The sequence below is a fragment of the Adiantum capillus-veneris genome, chromosome 24, assembly GCF_014529385.1.
Source record: "Adiantum capillus-veneris isolate H3 chromosome 24, ASM1452938v2, whole genome shotgun sequence".
NCBI classification, from domain to species: Eukaryota; Viridiplantae; Streptophyta; class Polypodiopsida; order Polypodiales; family Pteridaceae; genus Adiantum; species Adiantum capillus-veneris.
Window position 1 is genome coordinate 77,896,831 of NC_140954.1, and position 20,621 is coordinate 77,917,451.

The 20,621-nt window shown below is 40.8% G+C and overlaps 1 protein-coding gene across 1 annotated transcript in view; it reads left to right on the plus strand.

Moving 5' to 3' along the window:
- LOC147426624 (photosynthetic NDH subunit of subcomplex B 3, chloroplastic-like) overlaps positions 1–18,150 on the plus strand; it is a 35,073-nt gene extending 16,923 nt beyond the window's left edge. The window contains exons 2-6 of the mRNA XM_086498565.1: positions 16,509–16,622; positions 16,703–16,756; positions 16,862–16,924; positions 17,700–17,762; positions 17,841–18,150. Of these exons, the coding sequence (XP_086354691.1) occupies positions 16,509–16,622; positions 16,703–16,756; positions 16,862–16,924; positions 17,700–17,762; positions 17,841–17,876 (330 nt within the window). The 3' untranslated portion in view covers positions 17,877–18,150. The remainder of the gene's footprint in view (positions 1–16,508; positions 16,623–16,702; positions 16,757–16,861; positions 16,925–17,699; positions 17,763–17,840) is intronic.
- The last annotated feature ends 2,471 nt before the right edge of the window (positions 18,151–20,621 follow it).

The window sequence follows — 20,621 nt, forward strand, 5'->3', positions numbered from 1 at the left end:
TGAAAACAGCCTCGAAATCAGCGTTTCATCTCGCAGCAGATTTCAGCATTGAGCGTTTTTGGACAGCAGTCAGAAGGTTGCAGATTTCAGCCCTTATGTCAGTGTAGCCATTCCCGTCGTCACCGACATAGCCTCGAGTTGCATCAGCCCATGCATCATCATTGTACCCATTTGTGCAATCATAAGTAGACCACTCTCGCCGACGAGAGTGGGGCCTTCAGAGGAGGGTTTTACATCTCTGGTGTCGTATCTCTCTTCTCTCTCTATCTCTCAAGTCTCATACACTTGCACGCACAGTGTCCATTGACTTTGTTTGTGATCATAGCATTCTCTCATTAAGAACGGAAGGCTCTACCTTCCATGAGAACAAAAAGGAACCTTGAATACAGTTCGGAGCACTCATCTTGAGGAAAGCGCAAACATTCATTCCGCTGCACCTAACACTTGTATTCGAGTGAATACATCGGAAAAATGCGGATCGGTGGCGTACTGATCAACCATATTCTCGAAGCTTCTATGATGAATCGTGGAAATAGCCAAGACTAGGGGCTTCTGAGACAATGCATCTGCCAGCAAGTTTTTCTGTCCCTACATATGGACAATGTGGAAGTGAAAGTGTGACAAGATGTTAGCCCACCGCATCTGCTTTTCTGAAAGCTGCTTGTGTGACAAGAAGTAGCGTAAACTCTGATGATCAGTAAAGACGGTGAAATCGGCTCTGAGTAGGTAAAGTCACCATGCATGGATCACTGCCAGTAGCTCTTTCTCATAAATCTGTGTTGTCAATTCAGGTCTTGAAAATAATCTGCTTTCATAAGCAATCACATGGCCTTCTTGCATTAAGACCTCCCAGACTACGACCACAAGCATCACAATATACTTCAAATGGCTTTTGCAAGTCTGGCATAGCCAATATTGGTCCAGTAGTCAATTTTTCCTTAAGTGTCTGAAAGGCAGTCACCTCTGTCGGTCACCACGAAAAAGGGACTCCTTTCGGAGTCAAAATGTGCAAAAGAGAAGCTACCTCTGCAAACTGCCAAATGAACGGCTGGTAGTAAGAACACAAGCCCAAGAAGCTTCTAACTTCATGAACATTCTTCAAATCTGGCTAATCGCGGATAGTCTCAATCTTGGCGGAATCCATCTGTACTCTTGTTGCTGAGACGATGTGTCCGAGAAAGTGCATTTTCGGCAAGAAAAATTCACTCTTTTTGGCATTGATAACTAATCTGTGATCACACAATGCTGAAAGACCTGTAGCAGATGTGTCACAAACTGGTGACATGGCTGCCCAGTACACACACACACACCCTCTTGCAGTAACCCCTAGTGAATGATGACGTGGCTGCACTGTATGGATAGGCCCGCATTTTGCGGCGCATGTCACGGAGATCCGTACAGCTGGCGGGCAGTTTTGCGGCAGTTTTGCCTTGCTTTATTTTGGCTACGCAATTTGAGAGAGAGAAAGAGAGCTTTTACTTTATTCTCTCAAGAGAGAGAGCTTGTGAGAGAGACATGCTTTTGATTTTGAAGCTTTTGGGCTCTGCTTTTAGCATCCCTTGTAAATCTATTAATTAGTGGCTTGGGCTCTCTCTTCTTAGAGCATCTGTATGCAGAGTCTGAGAGTGAGTCCCGACCACTCGCTTGTACTTTTGCAGTAGATTAATACAAAAAGAAATACCGAAAGGGGCGCCAGTCTTTGGGGCCAATATCTCTAGGCACGAAACTTTGCTGGGCCAGTGTCGAATCAATTGTGAACTGTGAACTGTTTGAAGTGAATTCTTGTGGTGTCGCGGTAGATTCTCGACTTGGAGTGTCCAAGTCCGTTACAGTGGTATCAGAGCGCGGCCGATTTCTCTTCTACCAGGAAATCCGATCCTTTTTACGCGGCACTTATAACTTCAGACAGAGATCAATCAACTCCCTCTGCATCTGGAGCTGTGGGAGGAGATCACGAAGAAGATTCACGAGGAGTACGGCCCGCCTCAGCCTACTCTGGTGGAGCTTGAAGAGATGTAGCGTCGACGACTGATCGACGACGCAGGAAACATGATGTTAAATTTTGCGAAGGACCCGAAATTTGCAAAATTTATGACTCAGACCTCCTTCGACGAGGTGTATGCAGAGTGGTAGCAAACCACAGAACCACCCCCCAAACCAATACTCAAGAAACCTCCTATCCCAAGGATGTTTACTGAGCAAGAATTAGAAGAGGTGGTTAATGCACGGATTTCTCAACTTTTTGATGCGTAGAACAAAGCAGAAAAGCACGACAAAAAGCAGAAGAAAGGAACTGACTTTCCGGGTTATTTGGATCGTCAGTCTACTTTTTGCCTTGGGCAAGAAAGCAGAAGAATCGTGTGCGGTTTGAAGGATTATCTAGTTCTTCTTCTTCTTCTTCTTCTTCTTCTTCTTCGAGTTCTTCTAGCTCTTTTGATTCGAGCGGAGAAGACAGAGAAGGCAAAAAGCGAAGCAAAAAGCAAAAGAGCAAGAAAAAGGCAAAGAAATCTCGCCCAGTTTTGGACAATTCTACAGAGGACTGGTCTTCGGATAGTTTGGACTCCGATGACCGCAGATTCTATGCGAAGAAGAAGAATTTTTACAAAGCCAACCCGTATGACTTTCTGGAAGATAAAAGCAAGAAAGTCTGAGAGTTCAAAGAAGGTGGACAGTCAGTTAAATTTAACACATTTTCTGGTTTTCAAGATGCTTCAAAGGCAGCAGTTTGACATAGCTTTCTCTGGAAGGCGTTACTCAGAGCACTCCAAGATTCCGAGGGCTACTTCCTACTCTAGGGGAAATGCTCAAACTTGGTGGTCCACACTTCTATTGAACAGGAAAGCGCCAGTTAAATGGCTGAAATTTAAAAGGATTTTTATTTCTTCTTGGCTGACTCGAGAGTACAAACGCGACATACGAACTGCTTGGAACCATCTTCGGATGACCAAGAAGGATACTTTGGACACATATTGCGAGAGATTTTGGAGCTCTTTTCTACCAGCCTCTTCATTTAAGAAAATCTCGTTCAAAGAACAGATTGAGCGGTTTACCTTGGGTCTTCCTACAGAGATCCGAGATCACTGCTTAGAGCAAAGTCAGATTCCATTCAGGAATTGATGAGTCATGCGAAACGGGGTTTTGCCATTCACTCAGGCAGTTTGACCTATCCCACATATGAAATCATGACACAAAGGAATGAACAGACTTCGAACAATGAAAGTAGAAAGAAGAAGAGTAACCTAGAAATGAAAGAAAAGGATGCACGACCTAAGCTTACTCTTTCCCAGAGAGCTCTCTACATCAAAGAGGGGAAGTGCTTCGGATGTGGGGAAACTGGGCATATGTCTGCGAAGTGTCCTATAAAGGCACCGAAAGAACATAACGACAAGGATGAAGACAGGCCAGAGGGTTCGAAAGCAGCTGAGGAACGTGGACGAAAAGGCAAGATGAAAGTAGGACTGGTTCCAGATTGCATGGATACTGACCCAAGCACGATTGACGAGAGTACAGAACTTTGTCGAGCTTGGGGCAAAGTGAAAGACCAAGAAGCCCTGATTTTTCTTTGATGGAGAAGCCAAGGCCAACTTCATTTCACTTGAATTGGTGGCGCGGCTCGAGATCACACCTGATTGTGTGGGATCACTAGTAGAGGTAGTTCTAGCGACACCCGGTAGGGACGTAGCCATTACACCTGTCATTTTTTAAACTTTGGTTGCATTGTCAGGGGTATTTGGGGCATGAGGACTCTACATAATGCCTTTAGAAGGTTGTGATGTCCTCTTGGGAATTCCCTGGTACCACAAGAACAACGCCGTGGTTGACTATCGGGCGAGAAAAGCGACTTTGATCACAGAGAAGGGCAGAACCATTGTACTTGATGTGAAATTTAAGGGCGAGTCTATCCCTATTTTATCGGCTTCGGCCATTTCAAAATTAATGAAATCCAGTGTGTTTGTTACCTGATCTTCTTGAGAGAGATGAATGATGAGAATAGGACAAATATGTCTGAACTTGATAAAGAACGCCAAGATTTTCTCCACACTCATGCCGATTCCTTTTCAGAGGGCCTGCCAGGCGAGTTACCACCCACTCGTCCTAAGGATCATACCATTGATATGATACTTGGAAGCACACCACCGAACCGGCCACCTTACCTTGTGAGCCGAGCCCAGAACGAAGAAATTATGAACACAAGTGAAAAACCTCTTTGAAAGGGTCTTGTCCAGTCTACTACTTCACCGTATTGCTCTCCAGGAGAATGTGCATCGATTATAGAGCTCTCAATAAAATCACCATCAAGAACAAATTTCTGATTCCTAGCATCGAGATATACTTGACCGACTACAGGGATCCTCGTGCTTTAGTAGGATCGATTTAAAGAGCGGATATCATCAGATCCGAATCGCGCCAAGAGACGTCTACAAGACAGCCTTTCGGACGACTTTTGGGTTATTTGAGTTTTTGGTGATGCCTTTTGGCTTAACGAATGCTCCTGCGACATTTAATCGGATGATGGACATGATTTTTCTAGAGTACAGACTATTTGTTGGCACTTTCTTTGACGACATCATTGTTTTCTACAAGGGTGAGGCAGAACATAGAGAACATCTACTTCAGGTCTTTCAAGAATTACGAGATCACAAGTTGGTGATTAGTGTGACGAAAAGTGAATTTTTCGTACCAAAGATACACTTTTTGGGACACATTGTCTCGGCAGCAGGAGTGTAGATGGACCCGGCCAAGATAGAGACTATCTGTGATTGGCCCGATTTGAAGAATGTCCATGAAGTCAGAAGCTTCTTGGGCTTGTGTTCGTACTACAGGCGGTTCAGTAGAAAGTTTGCAGAGGTTGCTTCCCCTTTGCATATCTTGACTCATTAATTTGGAAATGGCCAAAGCCGATACTATAGGGACGGACTCACCCTTCAGTTTTACATCTAGTACAATATCTCTTTCCTTTTAATTTGTCAAAGTTGCTTTCTTGGCCCGAAAATCGACCACGACGTTGTTCTTATGGTACCAAGGGACTCCTAGGAGGACGTCACACCCTTCTAAAGGCATGATGTAAAAGCCCTCGTGCCCTAAATACCCCTAACAATGCAAACGAAGTTTGCTAATGACAAGTGTAATGGCTACATCCCGTCCGGGTGCCGCTAGAATTGCCTCTGCTGGTGGCCCCATCCTGTCGTGCGTAATCTCGAGCTGTGTCGCCAATTCAGGTAAAATGAAGGTGGCCTTGGCTCCTCCATCGAAAAAGATAAGAGCTTCCTGATCTCACTTTGCCCCAAGCTCGGCAAAGTTCTGTACTTTCATCTATCTGGCTTGGGTCAGTTCCCATGCAATCTGGTACCAGTCCTGCTTTCATCTTGCCTTTTCTGCCACGTTCCTGTGCTGCTCTAGAACTCTCTGGCCTCTCTTCAGTCTGTCCTTGCTGTGCCTTTTTGGAGATGTGCCCTTGTTCCCTGCAACCAAAACACTTCACCTCTTTGAGATAGTTAGCCCTTTCTCTAAGAGTGAGTCGTGGTCGTGTATCTTTCTTTTCCTCGGAACTCTTTTTCTTTCTACTTTTATTGTTGGAGGTTTGGTCCTTTGAGTCAAGGTTTCATCAGTGGGGTAAGTCAAATTTCGCGAATGTAAGAAACCCCGTTTTGCATAATCCATTAATTTCTTGAATAGAATCCGACTTTTGTTCAAGGCTGTAATCTTAGATCTTTGTAGGGAGTCCGTAGCAAAACCGCTCAATCTATTCTTTAAAGATGACCTTCTTAAATGAAGAGGTTGGTAGAAAAGAGTCCCAAAACCTCTCGCAATATGCATCCAAAGAATCTCCCTTGGTCATTCAAAGATGGTTCCAAGCTGTTCTAACATCCCGTTCGTACTCCTGGGTCAGCTAAGAAGAAATAAAGAGCCGTTTGAATTTCAACCACTTGACTGGAGCTTCTTTCCTCAGAAGAAGAGCGGACCACCATGTTCGAGCATTTCCTTTGAGAAAAGATGCAGCCCTCTTGATCTTGGAGCGCTCTAAGTAATGCCCTCCTGAGAAGGCTATGTCAAACTGCTGGATAAAGGCCAAAGCCCTCGGAGCATCTCGGAATCCAGAAAAGGATTCAAATTTTATCGACTATCCACCTTCTTTAAATTCTTTTTTCTTCTTGCTCTTGTCTTCGTCGTATTGGTTGGCTCTATAGAAGTGCTTCTTCTTCGCATGAAACATGTGGTCGTCTAGTCCGAACTGTCAGAGGATGACTCCTCTGTAGAGCTTTCAGAATCTGATCGGAATCTGAGTTTCTTTGCCTTTTTCTTGCTCTTCCCGAAGCTTTGCTTTTTGCTTCGCTTTTTACCCTTTCTATCCTCCTCGCTCGAGCCAGAAGAGCTAGAAGGACTGTCAGAAGAAGAGGAAGAAGAACTGGGTAGTCCTTCAAAACGCACACGCTTCTTCTGCTTTCTTGCAGATGCAAAAGAAGATTGACGGCCCAAGTAACTAGGGTAGTCTGTCCCCTTCTTGCGCTTCTTCAATTGCTTTTTCGATTGATTCTTTGTGTCCAAAAGCTGACTGATCTGGGTCTGAACCACCTCTTTAAGTTCAGAAAAATAAGACAATTTACCATAAGAAACCTATGCTTTGGCGAAGGCATCCGAAACCCGAGTTAGTTCTCCCTTCAAGTCAGTTTAAAAGAAGTTGGATTCCTAAAGGTTCTCGTTTAGATCCGCCTTCTATCCTTGAAATCAGTCTAGTTGTCTTGCACAACACTATTTCTAGTAGAGTACAAGGTCTCCCTAGGGCTTCAATCTTTAGAATTGAGAGTGATGACCCTTCTAACCATATAATTTTTTCTTATAGAGATTTCAAACGGAGATTGATTTACCTATCTAGAGCCATGGAATTGGGTTCTTTTTCTTATAAATTATTTGAAAGGTATAATATAAGGATCCTATTTAAGCTCTTGTATACCCTTGAGAACTACTCTTATGAAGATTTGGAGCTAAGAGAGTCTCATAGTACTCAACTTCGAGTACTGTTAGGTAAATTTCTGAAGTCCAAATGTCCTAGTTTGAAAAATCCCTTGGTTGGAAAGAAAGATTTGTTGATAACTATCTTTACCTCCCCTGACTTAGACAAGATTGGATTAAGCTCTATTTTGAGATCTCAAGAAGCTTTGGATGCTCTCCCTCCTTGTGTGAGAAAGGTATTGTCATAATAATCAATATCTAATTCTCCTAAATGATTTTCTCATATTAAACTGATCATTTAATGTGGGGAAGTGCCAGGGGAGAAAAAGCTAGAATATTGGTTAAGCTAGCAGACCGGCCACTGTAGGGATCCAAAAGGGGGGCCATCTGCAAAAGAGCCATGTGCAACAATGGGCTAAAAGGACCCTAAGGTTCAGCCCATTAAGACTTCCAAAATGCTAAGGTTCCAAAATTCAAAGGTTGTGTCCAAAGGTCAACCCTAGAGGAAATTGGATGCTTTGTGTGTGACCAAAAAGTCTTTGCAATCCCTACTTGGGAGGGGGGGAGCCTTTCTTCTAGGAGATGAGAGAGAAAGCCATACACACACACACACAGGCTCCCTTTACCCAAAGGGAATTAGGGACACATGTCAGCTCCCTAGCCCAGATGCCCACAAGGTGTGCCCAATTCCTATTGGATGGCCTTGGAGGTGGACCAATGAGAATTAGGCTAGAGTAAATCTAGTTTAATTAATTTAAAAACACTTAATAAAAGAACCAACGAGAATTAAGTCTCCTAGAAGACTATTGGACAGTCTCCCAAGGGGTCCAATGAGCATTCAGGAGCCCAATGGCTTGCCTGATTCCTATTGGCCAGGAGGTAAAGGGGTCCAATGAGAGTTTAGTTTAATTATTAAATTACCTAAAGCTCTCACAAAAGTGGAAAGGGGGACACATGTCAGAAGGCTATCACTTAATGCTGCTTAATAGCCATTGGCTTGACTTGGGGAGGTCCGAGGAGGCTGCAAGAGTAAATAGCAAGAGGGCTCGCCCAAGAGAGAGAGGGGGCTGATTTTTGCAAGGCATTATCACACACACACACTCACACACAGTCTATGTGTGAAGTAAAGAAGACTATCTCTTCCCAAGCTTTAATGGAGAGCTCATCACCTACTCCAAGCTTGTGAGATAGAAGCCTACATCAACACACTCTTGGCATGTGGATGCAAATCCAACCAAGAGCCAAGCTTCAATGCATGCTCATCTCCTCTACCAAGCTAATTACTAAGCTAAGCTATGCTAATATGAGTGATTATGTGAGGAGATGTACATCTTTCTCGTAAGATACTCCTTCCTCTCAATCTACTCTCATACCCTGCTAGCTCTCACCATCTTCGAAGGTGTGTGAGGTCTTGGGTCTGAGAACGGGGATAATTAAAGTTGTGTTTGCTAAGTGTATTGCTTAGTGTATGAAGCTTTCATCTTCATTGCACTAGCTAGTCTTGAAGGAACACAAAGAATTGTATTGTACAATGTCTCTCTTGATGGGAGAAACCATAATACAAAGCCTTTTGGAGGGGGGACCGGCTCCATGCAAATCCGGTCCTCAACTGTTGTCAATAGCTTAATTTCTCTCTCTTTTGAAAGTATTGTTGATGCTATCTAACAAGGTGTTATGCTTTTTGTTGCTCTCTTCACCCAAGCACTCTTGTAATTCTCATTAGGAATCTATTCTAATGAAATGCCCACTATGTTCATGCTAATTTCCGCTACACATAAGTTTTTAGACCATTAAATGTTATAGGTATGGAACCATCCTGTCGTAGCTTTCAAATATGTGAAAACTTTAGGACAAAAAGATTTCAACTATAGTGACATAGGACGTAATCTTAAAAATCAAGAAAGGCTAGCAATCTCAAGTATTGATTGCCCTTGGAGTAAAACTGCCTTTTCTTCTTACGTAAATGGAGCTTTGGGTCATGTAGTTAGTGCCGATTGTTCTATCCTTCCTTCGGATTCCTTGAAAGATCTTTCTCAAGAGGTACTAAATATAGGCTCCCTTCCTCAAATGACTCTTGCCTGCTCAAAGCCATAGAAAAAGGAATTTCTAGTTTCGTAGTAAAGTTTGAGGAGTCTTTAGGAGTTCAAGGTATTTTTACCCATTGGAAGTCTGTAGTCCTCAAGAAAGCTTCTTTGAAATTAGCATCCTGCTCTTGGAACGCTTCTTCAGGAAGGAATAGCTTATCTTCTTCTGATCGTGATGCTCTTATAAAATTTCATCGTGATTTTGTAATCTCTTATGTAGATAAGTGCTCTAATAACTTTGTTGTTACGTGCAAAAAGTTCTATTTAGAATGCTTGTTAGGTGAAGTAAATTCTCAGACTTACAATGATTGTGATCTTTCAATGCAAGAGGTTATCTTGAAACATCAAGACTTTTGTAAGTCTTTTGGTTTCAAGTGCCAGCCTAAATTACCTTTTTTATATACCGTTTGGAAGTTCCACAAGAACCCTATAAATCCTAGATTTATAGCTGCTTCTTGTAACACCTCTTTGACCGAGGTTTCCAAATGGCTTAGTTATTGTTTCAAAGCCATTTTACCTAGCGTAAATGAATTGTGGAAAAATATACTAAAGGAAGCAGACGTACCTACCGATTCAAGTTGGACTTTAAATGATTCAGTAGGTGTGATTCCTGTTCTTGAACTCTTCAAGAAGCTTAAGGAGAAATCTTCTCCTTTATGTCTCCAAACTTTTGACTTTACTATGCTATACACGAAGCTAAATTTGGAGGACCTTAAATTTAGAGTCAAGTCTCTAATCTCAAAAGTTTTTGCGTACAAGCTTGAGAAGGATAGGTACAAGGCATTGGTAGTAGAAAAGTCGGCCTTGAACTTTGACTTCTTATGGTTTAAAAAATAAGAATGTAGATGTAGACAAAGGAAGAAAGAGATTCACCAGGATTGTAGATGACATTGACATCATATCTTGGTTAGATTTTCTTTTGGACAATTTATATATAACCATCGGCGACTCTCTTTTCAAGTAAACAATTGGTATCCCTATGGGCACCAATTGTGCTGTTTTTCTTGCTAATTTCTATCTTGTTACTTATGAGCTTGATTTTATGGAGCATCTTGTCCTTGCTAACACTTGCCCAATATTTGTGCACAAGTTATGCAATGTAAGACGCTTTGTAGATGATCTTTTTGTCCCTGACGTTCCTTCTTTTCAAGATTTTATGTACTTGAATTCGAGTTCTGTAGGCGGAGGAATTTATCCCAAGGAGTTTTGTGAACTTAACTGTACCACAAATAGTGATTGTTGTGCCTTTTTAGACCTTAAGATTTTTCAGACTCCCTTGGGATTAGAAGTAGATATCTATGATAAGCGCCTTGAACCAGAATATGCCAATCTAAAAATCATCCATATGTCTCACATTTCTCTTTTAGCTAAGTATGGTGTCATTTGCTCTCAACTATTTAGATTTTCTCGTCTTTGTTCTAGTAAATCTACTTTTGTTGTTCAATCTTGCCATCTTGTTTCTTTACTAGTTGAAAAAGGATACTCATTCAAAAGAATCATGAAAAATGTTCGTTCATTTTTGCATCGTAGTAAGTTTATTTTTAATGTTTCTTCCTTTGGAATGTTCAAGATAATCAGTAGTAAATTCAATAGAAGTGGGGAGCTAAAAAGCCCACTTATTGTTTGACTTAATAACACCTTATGTTGTTGTTTTCATCTTTAGCGCTTCTAGTATTTTTACTATAGCTTGACAAATGCTAGCCTTTATCATGGCTGAGTATGCCCATCACCTCCAGAGGGTGATAGAAACTCAACCCGTTGGTTTTGTAGAGTACGTTCAAAGCATGAATAACCTCTGTATAAACCTGCACCTACTCTTGGGCACTGACGACGTGAGTAGGGATGTCATAGCTGTTGTCCAAGCTATGCATGATAAAGGTAATAATCTTATTCTTCCTGTTTGGATAAGCAACGAAGTTGAGATTACATATTGTCAAGTTTGGTTCTTTGCTCTTTGTAGATTTGTAGTAGTATTCATTTTTCGATTTCGTATTTAGCTTACCTGAGGACTTAAGAATGTGTTCCGTTAGAAGTTGTTGTGTGAAGTTTGATTTCTAGGATTAAGTTTTTAAGATGTCTTATCCTTTTTTTGCTTAAAGTTGAGTACTTGTTTTAAGCCAAGTAAGTTGCGCCAACTTATTTTACACATGCCTTTTCTAAAGACATTTTTAAGTTAATAATGTTTTGTTTTATCTGTTTTGTTTCGTAGCAAACAAAGTGATTTTAGCAAACAAAGTGATTTAGTTAGTTCCCTCTTATAATTCGTGAGTTCAGACTATTCTGAACTCACGAAGGTATATCTTTAAGTTCTTGTTCTGTAAACATCCTTGGAGTAGGAGGTTTCTTGATTGCCGGTTTAAATGGTGGTTCAATGGCTTTCTGCCATTGAGTATGTACTTTAGCCATCGACTGCTGAGACAAAATTTTTGCCAAGTGGGGATCTTTAGCAAACTAAAGCATCTGCTTTGTGCAATCGTCAGCCTGTTGTCGACGTTGCATCTCCAAAAGTTCATACCGTGTAGGTAGAGGTGGCCCATACTCATCTTTTGTTAGGTCATTTAAATCTTCTGTGTTGCCTCCTCTCGCCTCAACGGCTGCAGAAGAGGTCGAATATTTCTTTTCGAATCCATAAGTCTCAAAACAGAGATTCACTTCAAAACACTTCACAAAATCAAAAGAGAGTCGACACGGCCCGACGTAGCTCCGTGCGAAGAGATACTGGCCCCAAAGACTGACGCCCCTTTCGGTATTTCTTTTATTTTAATCTTTGAGCAAAGTACAATAGCCAGTGGGTGCTCGCTCTTAGACTCTGCGTCCAGATGCTCTCGAGAGTGAACCCCTTGGGTTCAATTTATAAATTACAAGGGTTGCTAAAAGCAGAGCTCCAAAAGCAATGGCTCCCAAAATCTAGGGCTGCCAAAAAGCAGTAGCGAAAATCGCGGAATTCCGTATAATTTTGCCACGTCAGCATGCAACACGTTTTATGGCAGTCTGGATAGCCAATGCTTTTATTTCGAGATTCTGTACGCACTGCCACGTCAGCCAGTCAGTGTGCATAGCGGAGATTTGTACTGTCAGCCACTTGGGTGTGTGTGTGTCTCGGCACTGCCACGTCATCAATTTGTGACACTTGCCAACCTAAAGCTATGTGGAGATAAGGGATATGGTCCACAAACCTCCCATGCAAAAGAGAAGGTGAGAGTAGTAGCTCTAAAAAAGTAGAAAATTGTTCTTTCAGGGCCTAGGGTGAGTATTTTTGGAATAACTCGAAAAAGAAAGCGTTTCTGTAAAAAGGACCTGCACGGCTTATCGGAAACGGCGAGATGAACAACTTTGTAGTTCAGAGTTTTTTCATTTGAGGACCGCAAGAGGGAGTTTTCTTTGTTTTTCTGCAGGGCTGCGCTGGAGAGATTAGGGAAACTTTTGTCTTCTTGTCTCATGAAGCTCCATGCAATCCTTAGCCAAAAGAAGCTCTCCATGCTCTTCTCAAGGCTCATCATTCTCTCTCTCTCTCTCTCTCTCTCTCTCTCTCTCTCACACACACACACACACACACACACACACACTCACAGACACGCACAAGTCTATATAGCTATGGTTGCTCAAGTTTTCACATAATTAACTATGCAGGTTACTACTTTTTAATGCTTACTTATCTTCTTTCCAACCTGATTCTTGCTTAATCTCACAGATCCTATTACTTGCGAGGTGTTTAGGGCCTTGGGATTGAGTTCAACGAGGTGTTTCAGGTGAAAAGTGTAATCGCAAAATGTGCCAAATTTTAGAGCTTTTGTCTCTTCAATTTGTGCAGTTAAAAGTGCGATTAATTAGTTGTATTGATCAGAAGCTCTTCTGAAAAAGAAGAATTTATCAATACAATGTCTTTTCAGAGGGGTGTCGGCTCCAAAAAGTCTAGCCCTCTACTGGTGTCAAATTCTTCTCTCTCTTTCTTACAGTTTTGACACTTCTGTGATGTGTGATTGAATCTAAGTTAATGCATGCTCTGCAATTGTCATGCTCAAATATGCTCAATGTTACATAATTGATTGATTATTTTAGTTAATCTATAATTTCCGTTGCACCTTACTTTCAATTCTCTGACAACATGTGATGTAAGCGGAGAACAAATGGAATGTGTTTTATGTTAGGAGGGAAGAGTTGTTGCATATGAATCTAGGAAATTGAGAAGGCATGAAGTAAATTAGCCTGTGCATGATTTGGAATTAGAAGCTTTTGTTCGTGCTTTTAAACATTGTATCATTTGTTCCTTGGTGTGAAATTTAAATTAAGGAGTGATCATTAGAGCTTTAATTATATTTTCACTCGGTCATTACTCAATAATAAGCAGAAGTGATTGCTTCAACTATTGTGTGAGCATGATTTTGATGTTAAATATTTTACTGGAAAAGAGAACAAGGTTGCTCATGTTTTGAGTCGAATATCTATTTGTAATTTGATTTCTGTTGTACATAGTGATTTGATTAATCAAGTTCAAAGTGAAGTGAATAACGATCCTTTCTACTCTAACATTATCTCTATTTTGAATTCTCATGTGGGAGAGATGTTTTGAGGAATAATTTTATTTGTATAAGGATAACTTGTATTATCATGATTGCTTGTGTGTGTCTGCAAATTCCTTTTAAAAATATCAAATTTTGTAGGCAAGTCACAACACTGTTTGCAAGACACCCTAGTTTTAATAAAACTTATGCTAAAGTAAAGAGCTCATTTTTTTAACCAAGCATGCGAGCTGATATCTTGTTGTATGTACATGGATGCTTAGAATGTCAACAGGTGGAGATTGAGCAGAGACACTTACCTAGTGAGTTACAGTCTCTAGATGTTCCTGGTAAAAAGTGGGAATCCATACCAATGGACTTCATCATTGCATGACCTCATTTTTTTGGCCAACCATACGAGCTGATATCTTGTTGCATGTGCGTGAATGCTTAGAATGTCAACATGTGAAGGTTTAGCAGAAACACTTACCTGGTGAGTTACAACCTCTAGATGCCCGTGGTAAAAAGTGGGAATCTATACCAATGGACTTCATCACCACATTACCTACAACTAGAGAAAATTTTGACACTGTTTTTGTTGTGATCGATAGATTAACAAAATCTGGCACATTTCTTCCAATGAAGAAGACCGATACTACTTTGCATGTTGCGAAATTGTTTGTTAAGGAGATTTTTTGATTGCATGGTATGCACAAGAGCATAGTGTTTGACTGTGACTCTAATTTCACCTCCTAACTTTTCGAAGGCTACATTCCAGGCCCTTAAGAACAAAACTAGGAATGAAGCACTGCTTTTCATCCTCAAACGGATGGAGAAACAAAACAGGTAAATCAGGTATTGGAAGACATGCTTAGGATATACGTGAGTGGGAGAAAGACTAATTGAATAGACTACTTGCCTTTAGTGAGTTTGTTTATAACAGTTTTTGGCATGCGTCTATTCAAAAGACACCTTTTGAAGCAATGTATGGTTGCAACTATTCTACTCCTCTAAAATCTTCAGCTTCTGAGAAGAGGGTAGAAGTCTCTAAGCAAATGCTTTAGAGAATGGACATAGAACTTTCCAAGATTAGGCGTCACATTAAGGAAGTCTAGAAAACGCTGTATTATGATTAGCATCGTCTTAAGCGTACTAATTTGACTCTTGGTAAGGATAAGGGATTGTCTCCAAGATTCATTGGTCCTTATAAAGTTTTGAAGATAATTGGATGACTTGCCTATAAATTTGAATTGTCTGCGCATGTGAAAGCACGTCCGGTTTTCCATGTAGGTCTACTAAAGAAGTATGTTTGTTTTGCAAGAGAATTATAATCTTTGTGATGATGGGTCATTGAAGATAGAACCAGAAACCATTTTTGATCATAGAGCTAGGCAACTTAGAAGTAGAACTCTTGTTGAAGTTTTGGTTACGTGGGATGTGTATCTTGTAAAAAATGTCTCCTGGGTTGATTTAGATGTTTTGCATGTTGGATACCCCTCCTTCTAAGACAAAGTTAATTTTTGATTAGAGGATAATGTAGTAGGACTTTGTTTTCAAAGTTTTAGGAATAAATTTTGTTTGAAGTAAAATATGGTCGTTTGAAAGTTTGTCACAGTTTTAGGAGTTCATTTTGATTGTTTTGTTCAGTTTCAAATTTTGACGGGGGGCGTACTTTGGGAGCCACTTTTGAGGGCGTTAAGATCGGATTTTGGAAAAGTTTTGTATGTAGGAAGCGTAGTTTAAACACAAGGAAAAATATTGGTTCTTTGAGTATTTTCAGATTCCATCATTTTGGTGCTAGTTTCAACCCGTAGATTAAGAAAAAAGTGAGAAAATGCTATTTTACACCGTGTTTGTAGAAATTGTCAACTTGCAGGTTGATTTTCGGAGAATCCGAGCAAGATGTGACTTTTCCATGTCACATGACTATCGAAAAGCGCGACGAGGCAAACAATTTCGTGTGAGATGGAGCCCAGACAGATCCGGAGCCGTTTGGGAGTTACGGGCCGTTGATAATGACCAATATTTAAGGACTTAGAAAAAAGTTTTTCAATTTTTACAAATTGGCATGTGGGGGATATTTTTAGTGCCTTTTTTGTGGTCGTGTGCAAGACGCCTCTTTTGGACCCTTCTACGAACTTTCCGGCTACCTATTCTGGGAGACCGTCTCCATCATCAGTAGAGGCTGCGTTATTATGATTCTGATTACGAATGTGTGTGAGATTGAGAGTGAGACATGATTGAGAGTGACATTGTGTGTGAGATTGAGAGTGAGACGTGATTGAGAGTGAGATAGTTCGAGGGTGGTAGGGAGGTTGTGAGATAGAGCTATGCTCCTTTTGTAATTATCGTACATCAATAAGATTCTCTTTTTGTTCTGTTTTCTGCCTACTTCGTGAATTTTCTCTTGTCGATCTATTTCGCTATCCTGTGTTGAGCGCGCGCGAGCGCGAGAGAGAGAGAAGAAGGAGAAGAAGAAGATTGTTTTAACGTCGTAGGAAACTATCCAGAGAGAGAGAGAGAGAGAGAGAGAGAGAGAGAGAGAGAGAGAGAGAGAGATCTTTTTACATCTATTAGAGGCCAAAGTCAGCCTGTGAGACGAATCAAATATACTTGTGTGTGTCTCATAGGCTGGACAAAAGTTCAAGGTAACAAAATGTGGTCATGTGGTTTGGGGGTGGGGGGGCACATCTATATGCTGAGGGAAGTACAATCATAAAGTGCATCAAGCTGACTAGCTCTATCCTATGTCAAACTGCGGGAGTTTTTCTTTTCCCCCTTATTTTTTGGGTTTTTGGGGGTGGGTGCGTGGGGGGAAACTGTGCCTGTACGAAAAGGTAGGTAGGCTGCTTGCATACTAACATCATATTTCATCTGTGTTTGTAATATTGTTGGCTCTGGAGCTGAAATAAAACAAAAAATAGTACTTTATTTACACTCAAAAGTGCTTTTGCCTTGTGTATTTCATGTGAAGTTAGAGCAAGGAGAAGATGGCCTTCCTAAAGCAGATACAATTTCAGTGGGGAGTGGAGAGAAGCTACTGCGAACTGTAATGAATGAGCAAAAACTAGAGCTGTACGACCTCTATGTGAGTGATTTACTATTTCATTGTCAGTGTCTTTTTGGTTTGGGCAAGTGGCTCGAATGGTAATTTGGTACTTAATTCAGGGGAAAATAATGAACTGTGGTGGTGGTGGAAGCTGTGGAACTTGTATTGTTGAGGTCTGCTCCTGGCTTCTCAATGGACATGAAAATTTAGACAAGTTTTCCTTTTTTTCACACTCAAGCATGCAGTAAATTGAACTTATATGTTATCGCTGGTCCCAGGTGCTGGAAGGCAGTGAGTTACTCAACGAAAGGACAGATGCTGAAGAGCGTTACTTGAAGAAGGTACTGACAAACTAAAGGGCTGAATGGCTCAAAGCAAGTTTAGATGAAAGATGCTCCTTGCAAGAGTCTTTGGGGAGCGTAAACTTCCTGCTTCAGTTAGGGTTGCCATACCACAGATTCCATGTTCCACAATGTTGACATGAAGCGAGTCTATGATTCCTCACAATATTTGAATGCATGAACTAGCTGCAGTGGGACATTTTTGTGTATTTGTACTGCTAACATTTCAATTTGTGATCAGCACGCAGAGCCGCTGTTTGTGAGATGTGCGCGTGTGCATCCCCTGTATTATCTTCATAAATCTCCTGGTTACAATTTCATTGGCCCTTGATTTTCAGGGTCAGAATCTGGGAATTGAGTTCTAAATTTTGGTCAGTAGCATAGATTTTTGCATTAATCCTGGTTGTCTTGTTAGTTTGCTCTGGAAAGTAGAGGCCAAAAGTTGATTTGTCTCAAGCATTTGCCTCTAAAGGTCATGTTCTCATACTATTGGTAAAGGTGTCGAGCTACCTACCATGCCAGTTCCTATTTTCTCAATTTTGGTTGTGCAGGGTACATGTCAGGGTGCCAATCAATGCCCCAATGGAAGTAGAGATTAGCAAGCTACATCCTGGGTTTAGCTACCTTCTAACTCACCCATAGTGTCAGCCAGTTGGTCTACATAAAGTTTGGAGTGTGAAACGTAGTAACATAAGCTCAGTGTAAACTGTATGTTTTTTAAATTAACTTTGCTAGATTAACTAAACAGTCCGTTTTGTAATTACTTATTTTTCAGAAGCCAGGTACTTGGAGGCTTTCTTGCCAAACCATTGTTGGGGATAAGACAAATTCTGGCAAGGTATAAATTGTTGCTGGCTTTGTTTTAAACTGATTTTGGGAATTTTAATCTCTCTTCTTGTTTTGGCATGGGATATAGGTAGTGGTGCAACGGCTACCGCAGAAGAAGAAATAGGAAATACTATTCACAAACCGTGGTGATGACATTGGCGATAGATCCATTTGGCGGTCATCCTCATGGGTTTGAAGAGATCATGTTTGTCAGCTGTCATAGTATTGATGTAAGTTTCAACCAAGGTCATCTTATATTTGACTTTAATTGTATATCTTCATTCACAGCACTGCTCATTGCTTTGGGTAAAATTTGTTTTGCGATTCATGCAAGGCTTGAATTTGTGACCTTCTGTATCTGTACATATATACAGCATTGCTCATTGCTTTGTGTAAAATTCGCTGAAGTCACTTCACGTTTTCAAGTTGAAACAGTGTTTGGGAAAAATCATTTTCCTAACCATATCCAATCCCCAAACAAAATTTTTGAAAGAGGTATTTTAACACCAGCTTTCACAATTTCGAGGGAGAATTTCTTTTTCCACCTGCTCCTAATGGGAATTATTGAATTTTCAAGCAGCATGATTGTAAGCTGACACACTCTTTTCCTGAACATTGCTTGGAAAGCTTTGACCTTCATTGTTTAATTAATATTAACGTGCTAAAGAAGTATAATCTTTTGTGCCAGGGTTTAATCCCATAATTGGTAACTTACAATCCTTTTATGCTAGGCTATTCTTGAGTTTTATGAGGGAGAAAGTATTGTGCAAGTGGCACCTAAAGCATTGTTGAGAAAGTTGGAGTAGCTTAATGACTTGCCATGAAGACCATCTTCAACCATGAGCACATCGCACGATTGCAAAGGTTTTGAAAATTCTACCTCTCGAACACGAGCGCCTTGTGAAATTGGAATGGAAGATGGTTAAAGGTGATTCTTACCATCAATCCGCATTGCCACGTGCTTATTATATTTCCATCCCTCATGGCTGACATGCAACACTAAGGGCTCTGCTTTGCAGAAGAGGTGGACCTCCCTTTACAAACCATGCTCATGTGATTTGGTGGTGAGGTCATTAGAAAAAATTCCCCTTGTTTCTGGCTTGCTCAATCTAGTAATCTGCCTGCATGTGCATGGAGGTATGTCTCCAGTCAATAGTCCATCAACTGCCTACATGTACATATGTATGTATGGGTGTAGGTATGTCTCTGCAATGCTCTTGGGCATTCGAGTAAAATGATCCTCTTCAAGTTTATGCTCTTGAGATTGCACAAATTCTTTTTGCTTCCTCCCGACAATAAGCGCTTGTATGTCGCCTTTTCTTGTATGTTTTTCAATGTGGATTTTTAAAAACAGGTTAATGGAATGCTACAACGCTCAAAGGTTGCTCTCAACCTACTTATTCTCTTCTCACGAAGAAGAAGAAGAAGAAGAAGAAGAGACATTTTAACATAGCATGAACAAATCCCAAGAGACCTTAAAGATCTATACTTGAACGAGATTTGGTGCAAAGAATAATTAGTGCATGAGGAGGATCATCTACTCGGGCAAAAGCTGATCTTTTGCGAATGATGCACCTATTTTTGCCACTGGTATTTCGAGATCTTATTTTCCCAATCAGTAAACACAGACCTCTTGCATAGTGCCAACATGTATGTACTTCTTCCAACAATTGAAGCTTGCTTCTAGGTGATGACATCCACTATGCCATAATTTGATAATGGTCCTTGCTGAATAGGATAGATCTTCTGACATTTCCAAAGTGCATTAAAATTCTCTCTTTATCACCCAAGTGTGGTAGATTGTTTATCCGAGTTCCCTCTTGAATAACAGTACATGAGCTCAAGACTCATTTAAATAGATATTCACATTGATTTTTACCATGATTATTTAGGATTGCTTTGGAGAACACCCACACCAAGTTTTGCCATGTGGAAATGGTGAAATTAACAAAAAGTTTATTAAAAGCATTTTAAGTGAAACTTTGGATTTTTTAAAATTTTTGTTAAAATGATCAATTGCCACATTATGTGGGTTATTTGTACAAACAAAAAGGAGAAAGATACAATACTACTCATGCAAAGTGACTTTGCTATGGGGACTTAAAGACGACAAGACTACATGAGCCTACCTTTTACAAGGAGGTAACAACCCATTCAAAAATAGCTTTAAGATAACGATAGAAAGCTACTTCTTTTTTTCTTCTTTAAAAAAAAACAACAACACAATAGACGGCCCACAAGGGGAGGTACTTATCCCTTCCAAATATTAGCCATGAAACATGATCAGACAAGGGCCACGTACCATCAGGGAAGAGCCACGCGTAGGCATCACCATGGCCAACTAATTGATGCACCACATTTACTGGGAACAATGGAGAGAACACGTAGTAACAAGCTAGGAACCTCCTCCTCGGGTGACCTACCCCATGAGGAGGATGCACTGAGTGTTCAAGGGCAAGAGCCCTAGCAACATGAACATCAGGTGTCCCTCTAGAGGGGACCCAACATAGGATTTGAACCCACAACCCATAGGTTGAGAGCTACTTCTTTTTTATCAGACTAGTACTGTAAGAAGAGCCAGGGACACCAACAAGGTTGCTAAGGAGATTTATCTTAGGTATGTGGTTGTCTTTGACTAAGCCGTTGTGTGTATGGGTTTCATTGATTGTCAAGGTCTCATGCAAGGTTTTGTCCTCCTTACTCTTATCCTCGTGCTTTTCTGTTGAAGGATGACAACCCTCGTCAACCGTTGCATCCTTACCTCGATCATTTAACTCCTCCTCTAATCATTGCATCCTTATCCCGATCATTTAACTCCTCCTTTGGTATGCTTGTATTCGTAGCCATAGGTGGCTTGGCATCTCTTGAT